The sequence below is a fragment of the Tachysurus vachellii genome, chromosome 13, assembly GCF_030014155.1.
Source record: "Tachysurus vachellii isolate PV-2020 chromosome 13, HZAU_Pvac_v1, whole genome shotgun sequence".
In the NCBI taxonomy this organism is placed as follows: domain Eukaryota; kingdom Metazoa; phylum Chordata; class Actinopteri; order Siluriformes; family Bagridae; genus Tachysurus; species Tachysurus vachellii.
In genome coordinates, this window is record NC_083472.1 from 12,516,198 (window position 1) to 12,530,778 (window position 14,581).

Sequence of the window (14,581 nt, forward strand, 5' to 3'; positions counted from 1 at the left end):
TATAGAGAGACCCTTCGGAATTCTCACTGTATATCCATAATAAATTCAGACTACTTAGAAAAGTTTCCTATTTAATAATTAATTAATTAATTAATAACCTGCCCCAAAACAGGTATTAAAACTTAGCTGAATGCGCATGCGCACGCGCACGAATCCTAACGGCTTTCCCGTATGGTGACGACATATAAAATGGGCGTGGCTACGTCTGGATTCAGGAACCATCTACACAAACCGATTCTTTTTTTCTGACCCAGTCATCAAACCTGTGATGTTGTAACTTAAAAGAAATGTCAACATGGGCTCTCAACGGAAACACACCGGTACACAGGGAGCGTGGGGAAGACTGCCTTTGTGCTTTTTGGCTAGTCTGTCAGTTTGTTTGTGCTTCTGCAGAGCACAAGACAGTTCGATGGAGAACATCGTGACTGAGAAAAAGGCTGAAGAAAGCCACCGACAGGACAGCGCCGACCTGCTGATCTTCATCCTGCTCCTCACCCTCACCATCCTCACAATATGGCTATTCAAACACCGCCGATTCAGGTTTCTACACGAGACAGGGTTGGCTATGATCTATGGTGAGAACGAACATGTCACTATCTGCAATGTTTAGGTTAAAACACTTTAGCTAGCTAGTTAGCCTGGCTAAGCTAAACCTGTTACACGATAAAGGTAATCCGGTAAATCTGCCTGCTACACAACAGCCTCGGTCATGTGTTTGTGTGTTTTTTATTTAGACAGCTGGTCACAATCTGGTTATCTTTAAATTAAAGGTTCAACACTACTGAATTCACAAGGCCAGGATGTGTAAAATGCTAGCGTGTGTATGTGTATGTATGGGTGTGTATATATATATATATATATATATATATATATATGTATATGTATATGTATATATGTGTGTGTTTGTTGTTGTTGTTGTTGTTGTTTTTAAACACTTATTGTACCGCAAAGGGTTAAAAAATGCTAGTTAGCTAGCTGTCTTGTTTCAGCTAGCTGTGTGTGTGTGGTGTTGTGTTGTGTTTAATCGCTTATTGTACTGCAAAGGGTTAAAAATGCTAGTTAGCTAGCTGTCTTTTCAGCTGTTTCAGCTAGCCGTGTGTGTGGGTGTTTTTTTTTTTTTTTTTTTTTTTTTTTTTTTTTTTTTAAATCGCTTATTGTACTGCAAACAAACGTAGGTTTGGTTAATAATTTTCTGCCCTTCTACCACACAAAGTCAGGGGTATAACTGTAGCTTTAGAGCTGCTGAAGAACATTTTAGAGAATCAGTAGCTAAACTGTAGCTCATAATTGCAAGAAATCTCTTGCCTGCTAATGACAGAAAAACACAGTTTACATGCTGTTCTAGTAATATGAGAGGTGTCTCAGGACAGGCTCAGTAGTTCTAGTTCTAGTATTTGATCCTTGTCTGATCCTTTTGACATTTAAAAACTTTAACCCACTTGTTTTCTGTCACTAGGATTGCTGGTTGGGGTTGTGCTGCGTTACGGGATCCATGTGCCTCGAGACATTAACAATGTTACTCTGAGTTGCCATATCAATGCCAGTCCAGCCACGTTACTGGTCAACGTAAGTGGCAAGTTCTACGAGTACACACTAAAGGGCGAGATCAACGCCAACGAAGTCAAGGATGTTCAGGACAATGAGATGCTTCGCAAGGTAAACCAGGGACCTGCACACAGTCAGACTATAAAGTTTTCTCAGGACCTGATATTTACAGTGCAGTTCTGTTCCTTAAAATTGTCCTGCCCGTTTCACAACCTTATCAGAAATATGTATATTTACATCATTCATTTATGCATTTATGGCTAAAAACGTGTTCCTGGAAAACTGAAATTTGTTTGTTTGAGGATATCCCTGGTGGATATTGTGTGTGGGGGTCTTGTGCCCGGTATGACATCGCTTGTTTGATCCTTATTTGAAACTTATATCCATAATTACATCAGAGTATTTTTTCAGGTTAAAAGCATTGTTACTTGCACTAAACATACAGTAATATTTGAAAATGTCAATTAATAGTTATACAAGTCAGAGCCTGTATTCATAAAGATTCTTCATACAAAAAGTTGATCAAGAGAAGATACTAGTAAAGATAAAAGATATTCATAAAGCTTCTTAACCCTTAAAGTCCATAAGGTCAAAAAGTCCTGGAGTAGGGAAGAGGACTTTTAAGAGTTTAAGAGAAAATGGCTGAAATTTTGAAGAGGGAGAAGAAATGTGTTGCATACAATATTTAATGATAGTGAGTTAATAAAATGCTAGAGATTAGATTGTGTAGGGATTATTTTTTTGACCAATCATATTAGAGATAACGTCTCAGACTGTATTTATTTATTTTATTGGACAACCAATCACAGTCTTCAAAAGAATGCGTCGTACCCAGCAACGGGTTAAACCTCGCTCCTCTCTACGGTTAATGTTTTAGTATTTTCCTTGCTCAGAGTTGCTGTAAGATCCTGAGGACCCGGATCACTCTTAAGTACGGAAGCGTATTGCATTCACTTGAGGAAAAAAACAATTTACTCTGTTTTTCTGAATTAACGAGTTAATTATCTCAGAATTATGAGAATTTTTCATGAATAAAAAGTTTTTTGCTCTGTTTTTCTGAATTAATGACTTAATTCTCTCAATTATGAGAATTTTTTTTTGAAAAACATTTTTTTCACTCTGTTTTTATGAATTAATGAGTTAATTCTCAGAAGTATGAGATCATTTTTCATATAAAAAAATTAATTGTTCTGTTTTTCTAGTTAGAAAAATTTTAAGCTTAATTAGAAGCTCTCTGAAATGATTCTTAGAATCTTTCTGAATACGGACTCCGGAATCCTGTTGCTATATATTTTACACAAGCGGACCACAAGTCTGTTTTAGTGTATTAGTGTTGAGAAAGTACTCTCTAGTAGGGGAAAGGAGAAAATAAGAGACATTTATTAACAAGAGAATTACTGCTGATGAATTATTAGTGGTTGATTTAAAATGCTGTGTGTGTGCACTTTGGATGGGTTAAACGCAGAGAACATTCTGAGTATGGGTCACCATTCTTAGCCGTATGTCACGTCACTTTGTCACTAATTTAATAGTAAGCTTTCCTATAATGTAGAATGAATTGCGACTAAACTGTTGTTTTTAGACCACTGTTGATCATGAACTTTATGCCCACTAGTAATGACTTTACTTTTTGTGCCTAAAGCATTAGGTAATTGACATGATTTGCATGTCTAGGTGACTGCAGCTTATTGTGCTTATTTGACCTGATGATCACCACCTGTACTGAAACATTGTCTTTACCTTTTGCCAAAGCTCAATTTTATGGACATTATCTTTTATTTTTGGTATTGTATCTCATTCCAGCACCTGTTTGATGTGATGTATGAATTACTGACCAGATTTAAGTGACTTTTTTTTTTTTTTATAAATAGATTTATTTTTATTGCACTTCAAATACACACAGGTGTATAATACATAATAAAGTAGAGATTTTATGTTCCTGTGCTTGTAATAACATAATCATACGATCAGTTTATCACACCATCATATCTTATTCTATTTCAGGTGACCTTTGACCCAGAAGTATTTTTCAACATTCTTCTGCCACCTATCATATTTCATGCGGGATACAGCTTAAAGCGAGTATGATCCATTTTTTTATACTATATACCAAATCTTAGATAAAAGCAATATTTTTAAAGCCAGGACTAACTTGGTACTTAACATTTCTGCTTAATGTTGGTAAATTGGGAAGCAAATGCCATTATAATTATCTGTTACGTTTCAGAGACATTTTTTTAGGAACATGGGCTCCATTTTGGCATATGCCTTTGTTGGAACAGTGTTGTCCTGCTTCATCATTGGGTCAGTGTGCTTCATGAATTTTTCAGTATCTTTTTCCGCACTGGCTCTTTTTGGTGTCCCAGTTGAAAACGATGGTTTTGTGTTTGCAGCTTACTGATGTATGGCTGTGTGACGCTAATGAAGTATGCAGGCCAGTTGGGAGGTGACTTTTTCTTCACTGACTGCCTCTTCTTTGGTGCCATCGTATCAGCCACTGATCCAGGTGTGTCTTAAAAGCTTTACAGCTGTCAAATTGGAATTTGGATTATGGCACGGAATCGATAACAGATCTCATACATATCATATATTGTAATGTTGTTATTCTATATCAGCAAAATCAGATTTGTAAGTGGCATAGTTATAAATCTCTAAATAAAGACTAATTCTTGTGTTGTGTATTTTGTGAACCTTGCATTCTAGTGACCGTCCTGGCCATCTTCAACGAGTTACAGGTGGATGTCGATCTCTACGCTCTATTGTTTGGAGAGAGTGTGTTAAACGATGCTGTTGCTTTGGTCCTTTCCTCGTAAGTCCTTTTATCCATATATACAGTTACAGTTGTAAAACAAAACGGTGATTATGGTTTGAGTCTCATTTGGACAAAGTTATTCTGACTGATATTACGATTGAGGCTTTAATCGTAAACACAAAAGTTTCTATCTTGGTGTGTGTAGTCTGTTCCATGATAACGACAACGATGATGATGCCGTGCACAAAGTTACTGAGTTTGAAATTAATGTAAATCATATGCTATGACCTTCACATCTCTGATTAGCAAGATAAGATTTTGGACCACGTAATTAACATTTGTCCTCTACTATTATCAAAACACCGAGTACACAGTACCAGCTATGTTTCATGTTTTTGAAATGTTTTGCATGTTTTAAGATGTCGAAAATGGCTGAGAACGAAAGGGCATACTATGGGTTGGCGCAATTCCTCTTTATTCTAGTTATATTGTGGGTTTGTATCTGTTCTGTTTTATCTCTACAACAGTAATCTTGGTAAATAATATTTTTATAAACTATTTTTATAAATAGTAAGTATCCAAATGGATAAGCAAAGATAAGGCTTTAATAGGTGACCAATGTGGACTAAAATACGATCCACATTTGCCAAAACTGCAAGCTCTATAAACTCAGTGTGGGCTAAACAAAAGATTAGATCTTATTTCATTACCCAATAAACAGTCAGCAGAAACATTGTGTAAGAAACCTGCACGATGTTGGCCAAGTACAGACACAAACACTCATTGTCGACCCTGTGAATATCATAGTAGCTCTTACAGCTGTATTATTTTTTTAAATGCACTGTGCTTAGATGCAAATTAACAAAAAGCTACGCAAGCAGCAATAAAAATGTGTTTAAGCATTAAGGGGAAAGCAACCTATTGATTTTTCCACCTTATTAAATTGTCAGTCTGGAGCATGTCATGCTAAATGGTTGAGATTTATAGACATAAGCTTTAACTTGCAGATGACAATGTGAACCAGCCCAAGCAAAGCATTTAATATTTACAAGAGATCACAACATAACTCAACAGGCATAGAAGGACTGGAAATCCTACTTGTTACCGGTAGTGGCTTGTACATAGCATACATTGAAATGGTCTGCTATACGTGTCCTTAAGCGTCAACTTCAGTAGGAATGCCTGTACATCACTTTTAATGTTATCTGATCAGCCAATCACGTCGCAGCAGTATAATTTATTAAATTTTACAGTTCTAATTAAAGCTGATTGGGTCATCTTTGGCTCATTAGATATCTGCATAAGCAGGTGCACATGTTTTCCTATTAAAGTGGTATAAAATGTATATCAGCTATTCAACAACAATATCCATTTTCATAAAGCCATCATTGAAAATGCCATCTGTTTTAAATTCTGTTGAAATACTAATGACCTTTTTTGATTGACCAACAATTTCAAAGATACTTGCCTTTGCAAAATCATGGGACAGTGCGCCCACTGCCCCACTTACCTGTCTTTCCTCTTAACTATAGCCCTCATGGTTATTAGTGCACAAAGCAATTAGTGGGTTTGCCAATTATAGATAGTTTGAAAACACTCCAAGCCTGCCAAGCTCTTGTTTTAGCAAATATTCTAATTAAATCTAAGAAATTTGTGCAAATAATCAGTCTCCTTTTTCAAGTGCCTGGATTTTTTTTGGGGTAGTTTCAGGTCTTTGGAATGGATTTTGAGATACAGTTGATCTGGAAAATGTAGACTGTGGCAACACTGTTTAGTGATCTAAAACTGCTCCAAACCAGCTACTAGGCTGTATCGTGCATGATTTTGCATTTTGTCATCTCTCAAGTAGGCGTTACAGGGTTGCTTGCAAAATTCACTACTGTTTAGCATTAGTCAAGTTTGATCTCCACTTAACAAACTGATGTTGTTAACATCAGCACCGTGCATGACCAAAATCAATGGTCGTGAGCCACTGTTGCTTGTTGTATTCTCATCTGAATGTGCTTCCATTGTCCGTTATCATACATTCTTTTTTAGCCAAAATAAATTAAAAAACAATTCTGAGCTGTTTCCACTCAGACATTTATATTAAGAAGTTAAAAAAAACCTGATCCCTAGATCAGTCTAATCTGGCTAAATAAATTATTTTCACCATTCACATTTACTTTTTCGCAGTTCTCATATGCAGGGGATGTTTTATTTTACTGACTATGCTGTAGACTATTATTAATCAAAAACAAAACGGCACGTGGAATGTTCCTAACACTTGTGTGTTTTTTTTTCTCCTGCTGGACTCGTGTTCGCGACTCAGAATTTTCCTTTATTACCGGAGACACAGTGGGGTGGGCTGGCACTGCCCTGGAGGTGTGGCTCAGTGCATAGAGGGCGGTAACCACACGCAAAGAACGCCCATCAATGGGTGTGCTGCACAAGTAGCTTTGACTCTGCAGTTAGTTTGTTTTCCTGCGTGTGCATTGCCTGGTGTAATCCAGAGTATGCAGAGCGAATGACCCACAGTCAAACCTCAGACTAGATCCCCTTTTTGTACCAAACTACATTATACACAATGCAGTATAATCTCAGTTTACATTCCTTTATACTCATCCTTCTTGTTTCCATTTTCATTATGACGTTGCTGTGATTTGACACTCGGAGTAAAGCACAGAAATCATGTTGGTTCAATAAAGAAAGGATATTATGCATGAACTCATTTTAGCATGAGTCCGTGACCATGTTCAGTGTAGGCACTTTTATATTCAGTCTCCCACCCTGTTCTATATAATTACGGATAATTGAGGCTGGACTGTGGGGATTTGCTGGCTGGATGAAAGGTATGTTGTTTTAGGGTTTGACCCACCCCCAGCTTCTGTCATGTAGAACAGTTACTTAGTCTAGCTTCCCCTCTATCTGCCCAGCTCACAGGTTTATTTATTTATTTATTTATTTTTGTGTTGCTTAGAGCTTTATGCCCCTGAAAAATGGGGATCCTATACCGGATTTCCACTTTAGATTAGAAGAAGAAGAAACAAACAGTTCTGCTAATTTGCTTAAACTGATTCTTTTTTTATTTTATTTTTAATCCAATCAAATTAAATACAGCAGTGAAGTTATTGAATGAGCAACTACAGATAAAAAGGCAGTGTTTATAAAGTTTAATATCACCTTCAAGACTAGAAATCGCTAATATTTTCTTGTTCTATGTGTAATAGGACATCAACAGGACGTTAATTTACCTGCTAGGTGTTGAGCTAGTCATTTTGCATTACACAACAAAAATGTCCCAGTTTATGATTTATAGGAAATATGGTTTAGTGTATTATGAAGGTAGGGCATGGTGTGCTGTGCCTTCTTTTCTTCATTTTCTCAGATCTTTGTGCTTTTCATAAAGACAACACAACATTACTATTGTTTGTGTTGTACCAATGTTATTGTGTACTCGAATGTTCCTTTTTTTATGGCTTCAGAAAACATTGAGAGTGTCAGGGTTTGTGCCCTTATATTGATTTGATTTTTTTTTTTGTTTGTTTAGGTCCATCGTTGCATATCAGCCAGAGGGAGACAACAGTCATACATTTGAAGCCATGGCCATGCTAAAATCATTTGGTGTTTTTCTGGGAGTCTTCAGTGGTTCTTTTGCTCTTGGAGTAGCTACCGGTGTAATGACTGCCTTGATATCCTTTATACGCTTCAGATTTGCTCATCAAAAGTTAGAAGACCATGTATAGGTGTCAGTCTGGTTTGTGGATGTACTCATAAAAGTGTCTACAGTTAAATTTAGCCAGGTAATGTAACACAATCAAGCAGCACTTTCTAGGTAGCTGCCAATGTAATCCAGCTTGCTCTGTGTTTTAAAGATGGTCTTCAGGAAGAAGAGAGACAGCTTACAGTGTTATTAGAATAATATCATAAGCTATGCTAAACGATTAGGGCAATATCTATGAATGAATTTCAGCACACAACGTTAAATAGAATGCATAATGACAAGTACGTCTCCTTGACTCTTTCTCACGTTACTAAATTCACCAAGTTGAGGGATTTTCAGCTTCTAGAAACAGCCCTCTTCTTCCTCATGTCCTGGAGCACATTCCTGTTGGCTGAGGCTTGTGGTTTTACAGGTGACCTGCTCTAATTCTGATAGTGATATTGCATTTCTTATATTCTTATATAATCAAAAAAATATATTTTTTAATGTTTTTGGATAGTAACATGGTTGTTTGTGGTATGTATGTGTAGGTGTGGTAGCAGTTCTTTTCTGTGGAATCACACAGGCTCATTACACCTATAACAACCTCTCCCCTGAGTCACAGGATCGAACCAAGCAAGTAAGACCTGTCGCTAAGTAAAACGACTAGTTTTGAAGTCATGCAAATTTGATTTCCACCTGTTGTATTCTTCTAATATCTATTCTGCTTTTTAAGATAAAACCTGTACTGTAACCTGTTCTGATTTCGTGCTCATGTGTTGAATTTCCTAACTACTTTCCTCATTGTGGTTTTTAACTAAAGTATGCAAAGATATCAATTTTGTGCTTCATTTTTAGTTATTTGAGCTGCTGAACTTCCTAGCTGAGAACTTCATCTTTTCCTACATGGGCCTGACTCTGTTCACCTTCCAGAACCACGTCTTCAACCCTATTTTTATCATCGGCGCATTTGTATCCTGAATTGACTGAATGTGGTTGATTGATTAAGAGGATGTGGTTAGTGCATGTTTGTGCAAGCATGAACATAATAAACAAACCATGGACCTTAATCAGCATAAAATGAATTAAATGTATGAGATTAGTGGTGCTTTAGTCTACAAGCGAGGTTGAATTCATTTTGCTTATGCCACTGAGGAAGTGGCGTGTGTGTGTCTGTGTCTGTGTCATAGACTTCCCTTCCTGAAATAGCCTGTACTTGGGGGTTTTTTGGTTCCTTAATGACTTTCTATTCCAGCTGGCCATTTTCCTGGGCCGTGCAGCTAATATTTACCCACTCTCCTTCCTGCTCAACTTGGGCCGCAGGAACAAGATAAGCTCCAACTTTCAGCACATGATGATGTTTGCAGGTTTGTTGATTGAGTTAGACTGAAATTGTATTCGACACCGATCATTTAAAAATGCTGTAAATGTAGCAACCATATTAATGGTTTAACACAAGCTTTCTGTCTTTTCAGAAAAAGAAAGTTTTACATTTCCATTGCCCAGGAAAAGTTTGCAACGCAATGGAAATAGAAAAGAATTCAGTAGTTTGTTGTATTGTAGTGAAAAGCAAGACCTTTTTTTCAGATTCATATATCTTTGTAGTCATTCAGAGAATAACTAAGAGGGCATGTGTGCTTGGGAGTGGTCTTGTGAATAAAACTGAGCAAGAAATGTCCCTGTTACATTACAACAAATGTTTTCACAATCATTCCCAGGTCTCCGAGGGGCCATGACCTTCGCCCTGTCTATCAGAGACACAGCCACATATGCACGACAGATGATGTTCTCCACCACACTGCTGGTGGTCTTCTTCACCGTGTGGATATGTGGAGGTGGCACCACACAAATGTTGTCTTTCCAACGAATCCGGTCAGTCCTGCATATTTAGACTTGAACATATTAAACTTGAACTAATCGGCATATTTAGAGATGGTTTCAATAGTTTTTATTTTATTTATTTATTTATTTCTGGCTTTGCTTTTCCACTATTTCTAGGGCTAGTGTTAGGGTAGAGGTAATGAAAAGCTTATTTATACTCCTCTTTTTCAAAGCCAAACCCATCTAACCCCAGGAAGCACATCAGGACTAAAATGGGGTCTGGCTATTTGAAATAATATGACATTTGTTAGTTGTGTATGTTGACGCATTATAGAGGTTGTTTTTGCTTATCTGGATTTTTATTTTTTTTTTGGTTGTAACAGTGTTGGAGTCGACTCGGACCAGGACAATTCGGTAAGTTTATCTTTAGGTATGCTAAAGAGCTTTACAGTTTTTACATGCACAGTGTTGTTTGTTAACCCTAATTCTCTCTGTGCTCTGTGGATGCATTTTTTTCCAGATTGGCCCTGATGGATTAGAGAGGAGGAGCACCAAGCATGAGAGTGCCTGGTTATTTAGGGTTTGGTACAACTTTGACCACAAGTATCCTTTGTGACATGACTCTTAAGGCAGACAGTATTGAATCAAAAGAAAAGAAAAAAATAATCCTTTTGAATATAATTACCCAGGGTTCACAGTGGGTTAGTAGTTAGAATGTTTGCCTTGCACCTCAGGGGTTAAGGCTTTGATTTCCACCTTTGTCCTGTGTGTTTTGTATTTTCTCTGCATGCTTCAGGGGTCTTTCTGGTACTCCAGTTTTCTCCCTGACTGTCCCCCGTGATGCTGATTGGCTTGTCTAAATTTTTCGTAGTGTGTGAATGTGTTATCGATTGTGTCCTATAATGGTTTTACACACAGTAAATCTAATCATTGAGTTAATATAATACAGTGGGTAAAGGTGGTTTGTCGTAAGATATATATATATATGTATATATGTATGTGTGTGTATATGTGTGTGTGTATATGTATATATATATATATATATATATATATATATATATATATATATATATATATATATATATATATATATATAAATATATAAATTGCCAAACCCTGATTTCCTTTAGTGTCATTTAGAACACTGTTCCTTGACCTTGCACTCCTACAGCTATCTGAAGCCCATTCTGACTCACAGCGGGCCGCCACTCACAGCCACTCTGCCAGCCTGCTGCGGCCCACTGGCCCGATGCCTCACCAGCCCACAGGCGTGCGAGGTCAGCCTTGTGCACAACAGAATACACTCAGTGACTTATTTTTATTGCAATGAAAGCTTTAGCATTTTTGTGGTGGCTATGTTTTTGACTAGGCAAATAATACAAAGCTTTACATACTTTCTGACTAAACAAATAATACAAAGCTTTAGAAGGCACAACCATATCAAAGGTTTTAACTGGGGGGGGGAAGAAATCCTTAAATTTAATGACCGTTCTGAGCAAGAATTGCTAGAATAGCTAGCTATGTAAAATTTCTGTACAGGTTCTGCCTATGTCAGTGTTTTCTGCCAAAACCTGCCAGTGGGTGGATGTGTAATGAAAATTGTCCCTTGGTGTGTCTGTCTGTATATGATGCGCTGAGATGGAGAAAACACTGGTCTTTTACATACTTAACTGGTTGCTTCATCTTCTCCGTGCAGAATGAAGGTCAACTGAAAGACGACGACTCGGACCTTATCCTGAATGACAGTGACATCAGCCTGACCTATGGTGATGTCACAGTTAGCACAGATGCGTCAGGCACACGCACCATCAGCATCCCTGCCGGTGCAGCTGGTGTCCACTCTGATGATGCTCTGGACCAAGAGCTGACCTTTGGTGACCATGAGCTGGTGATCAGGGGCACGCGTCTTGTGCTGCCCATGGACGATTCAGAGCCGCCTCTCCGCCACCGTGAGATTTGAGCTGGATGGAAAAAAAATCCTGAAGGAAATTCAAAGGCTTTCCTGTCTCTCTCTCTCCATCACCACAGTGTGGTGCAATCTCTCTCTCTCTCTCTCTCTCTCTCTCTCACCCTCTCTCTCTTTTTCCCCACTATCCTCTCTCTGAAGTGGCTGGTTTGATGTCTCTACCTCATTTGTCACTTTCTTTCAGCTCCTCCAAACATGACTTGTGAAAACATGTCAGTTTTGCTATCCATTTTCTGCATTTATTTTCCCACAGCTTGGATGTTAAAAAAAAAAATGATGGCATCTTCAGGCATTGTGGCATTGTCTGTCTCAGAGGTTAGCGTGAGTGAGAACTGATAGAGCACTGATAGTGCTTTCTTGTCTGCATAGTAAGGTGTAAAATAGCTGTGCATGCTAATTTTGTGCTATCTGTTGGTGTGCGAGGCCTGGTTCAAAGGGTTTTCGAGCTTGGGTAGTGGCAAAACTGCTGGGTAAAGAGTCAGACGTTTAAACTATTTCTTTATCTGAGGATCAGAACAGACAGTGGTATGGTGACCTGATGGCTCAGTGTTTATTTGGTTGCAATCAAGTGCCTGGTGAATGTCATTTTTACTTCTCCTTGGAGCAAAACAACACTGCCATCCACTAGATGGAGGCCTTGTATCTTAAAACTGAACTCCTCTGTGTGATGTATGCTTCAAATTGGCAACAAGAGGGACTTGCTGTAGATTTGATTGGCTACAGAGGGATGGCTGTGCAATCAGAAGGCCCAGAACCTACATAACTGACCTTTGACTGTGACTCTGGTGGATTTTACACCTTGTTATACGTGTTCATGTTAGTCACAGTAAGCTGTTCTTTTGGTGAGAGTCGTGGAAACAAAATCTAAGGCATTTTTTTTTTCCTGATTTGTTTGCATTTTGTAAAAAGTCACAAAACATCATTTTTAATTTCACCATGCAGCTATAAACCACTGAAATGACTTAGTGTCATGTTTAAGAGTGAATGAATAATGAATCACAGGTATTACTAATATAAACCAAACTAGAGAATTGTTTTTTTGTTATTTTTTTTTTAAAGAGTATTCTTGTTAGTGTGTACTAGTGCACAGCTGCAAGGACTAAAGTTCACAGCAATGTGGTTAATTTCTTTATAGACCTTTTAATGTACTAACCTTGCATGACGTGATGTGTGCTGTGCAGAGATGCATTGTTATGTATTCTCCCCTTTTTGCGGCATTATGGTGGCATAATGTCACTGCAGCGCACGAGATTTTTTTTTTTCTGAATATAAAGAGGAGATGGGAGTGATCATTTTAAGCATGTTATAAAAGGGCTGAATGAACAGATATTAACTGTTAACATTTGTTCTTTTTTTTTTTGTAGGGGAAAAAATTGGGGAAATTGATCATTTCCTGTTTGAGTTTAATGTTAGGGTGTGGTGCAGTGATGAGATGAACAAAGATGAACAGCATTGATAGGTGTGAGCACAACTGTACATCTGTTACAGTTATTGGATACATTTATCTGAATATATATATATATATATATATATCATATATATTATATATATATATATAGTGAACTATGAGAAATAAAATAGTTTGAATGATTTTTAAATACACTGTCTATTAAAAAGAATATAAAATTAGATAAAAAGGTGCAAACAACCCATTAAGAGATTTGTGTTGCATTCTCGTCTTTTAAAGTGTGTGTGTGCCTGTGTGTGTGTGTCTGTGTGTGTGTGTGTCTGTGTGTGTGTGTGCCTGTGTGTGTGTGTGCCTGTGTGTGTGCCTGTGTGTGTGCCTGTGTGTGTGCCTGTGTGTGTGTGTGTGCGCATGTGCCTGTGTGTGTGTGTGTGTGCGCGCCTGTGCCTGTGTGTGTTTCATAAAACACATTGACTTTGTGGAAGGATGGCTATTGCCTTGAATGGAAGGTGCTGGCACCCACAATATAATGGGTCTTCTGAATGAAATAGCAAAAATAAACACTGTCTGTGTTACACTGTTGCTGTGGATAAAGGCCCATGATGGACAAGGCAAGAGAGAAGGAGATGCAGAAAGAGGGAATAAGTATTGGCCATTGAAAAGAATAGTGAACAAGGCTTTTGACATAGCATTATCTCCTGCTGTGCAGGACATTTTCCTCAGAGGGCAATGTAGCATTCTTTTAGGCCTGGTTCTAGATAACATGGCACACGTAAGGCATTTATATTTGGATGGCCACAAGATGAAGGAATTTTTTGCACTTTTTCTTGCCTTGTTTTCTTTTTTTTTTGTTGTTGTTGTTACATCTTCATATATCTATTCTATTTATTTAATCATCTTATGGTAGATGATTATAAGGTGAAAGTGATGAATAGACCTGCTGTTAGATTGAGATCATCTTTGCTTATTTATGTGAAGGATGACTTTATTAGACAAGCATATCTCAGTATGTTAATGTCAGTACCAGCCACATACATATGCGCAAGAATATTTCCATAATTGCACTCTGTGTCTCTACTTCTGTACTATTCTGATCGGCCAGGCATCTGTAAGGGAAAAAGAGCTCTAAATGATAGACTTAAGAACTGCAAGATTATTTTATTGTCTGTTGTTTCTGAAATGTGCTGCAACTTGCCTAAGAACTGGATTTTCAAAAAAAAAAAAAAGCCACTTGGGTATTGTCCTTTCTGTTCATGGAAATAGTATAACTTTTCCCTTAGAAAAGTGTGTTCCTCCATTTCTGCTCCACAGCTTGAGTTTGACTTTCTTGAGCACTGAGGGTTTGGGTTCTGCATATTAAAGAGTGCAATCTGTGTCCAGCTCTACTGTTCTGCTGCTGCTTGTCCAGGA

General features: G+C 37.7%; 1 protein-coding gene across 1 annotated transcript; it reads left to right on the forward strand.

Annotated features, from left to right (window-relative positions):
* The first annotated feature begins 201 nt into the window (after window positions 1-201).
* Window positions 202-14,373, forward strand: slc9a6a (solute carrier family 9 member A6a). Its single transcript, XM_060884872.1, has 16 exons — window positions 202-575; window positions 1,457-1,656; window positions 3,550-3,627; window positions 3,773-3,849; window positions 3,939-4,051; window positions 4,249-4,354; window positions 7,827-7,968; window positions 8,307-8,412; window positions 8,531-8,619; window positions 8,838-8,951; window positions 9,235-9,346; window positions 9,698-9,851; window positions 10,184-10,214; window positions 10,321-10,403; window positions 10,972-11,077; window positions 11,497-14,373. The coding sequence occupies exons 1-16, from the start codon at window positions 296-298 to the stop codon at window positions 11,758-11,760; spliced, it is 2,055 nt and encodes a 684-aa protein (XP_060740855.1). The 5' UTR covers window positions 202-295; the 3' UTR covers window positions 11,761-14,373.
* Window positions 14,374-14,581: the final 208 nt, after the last annotated feature.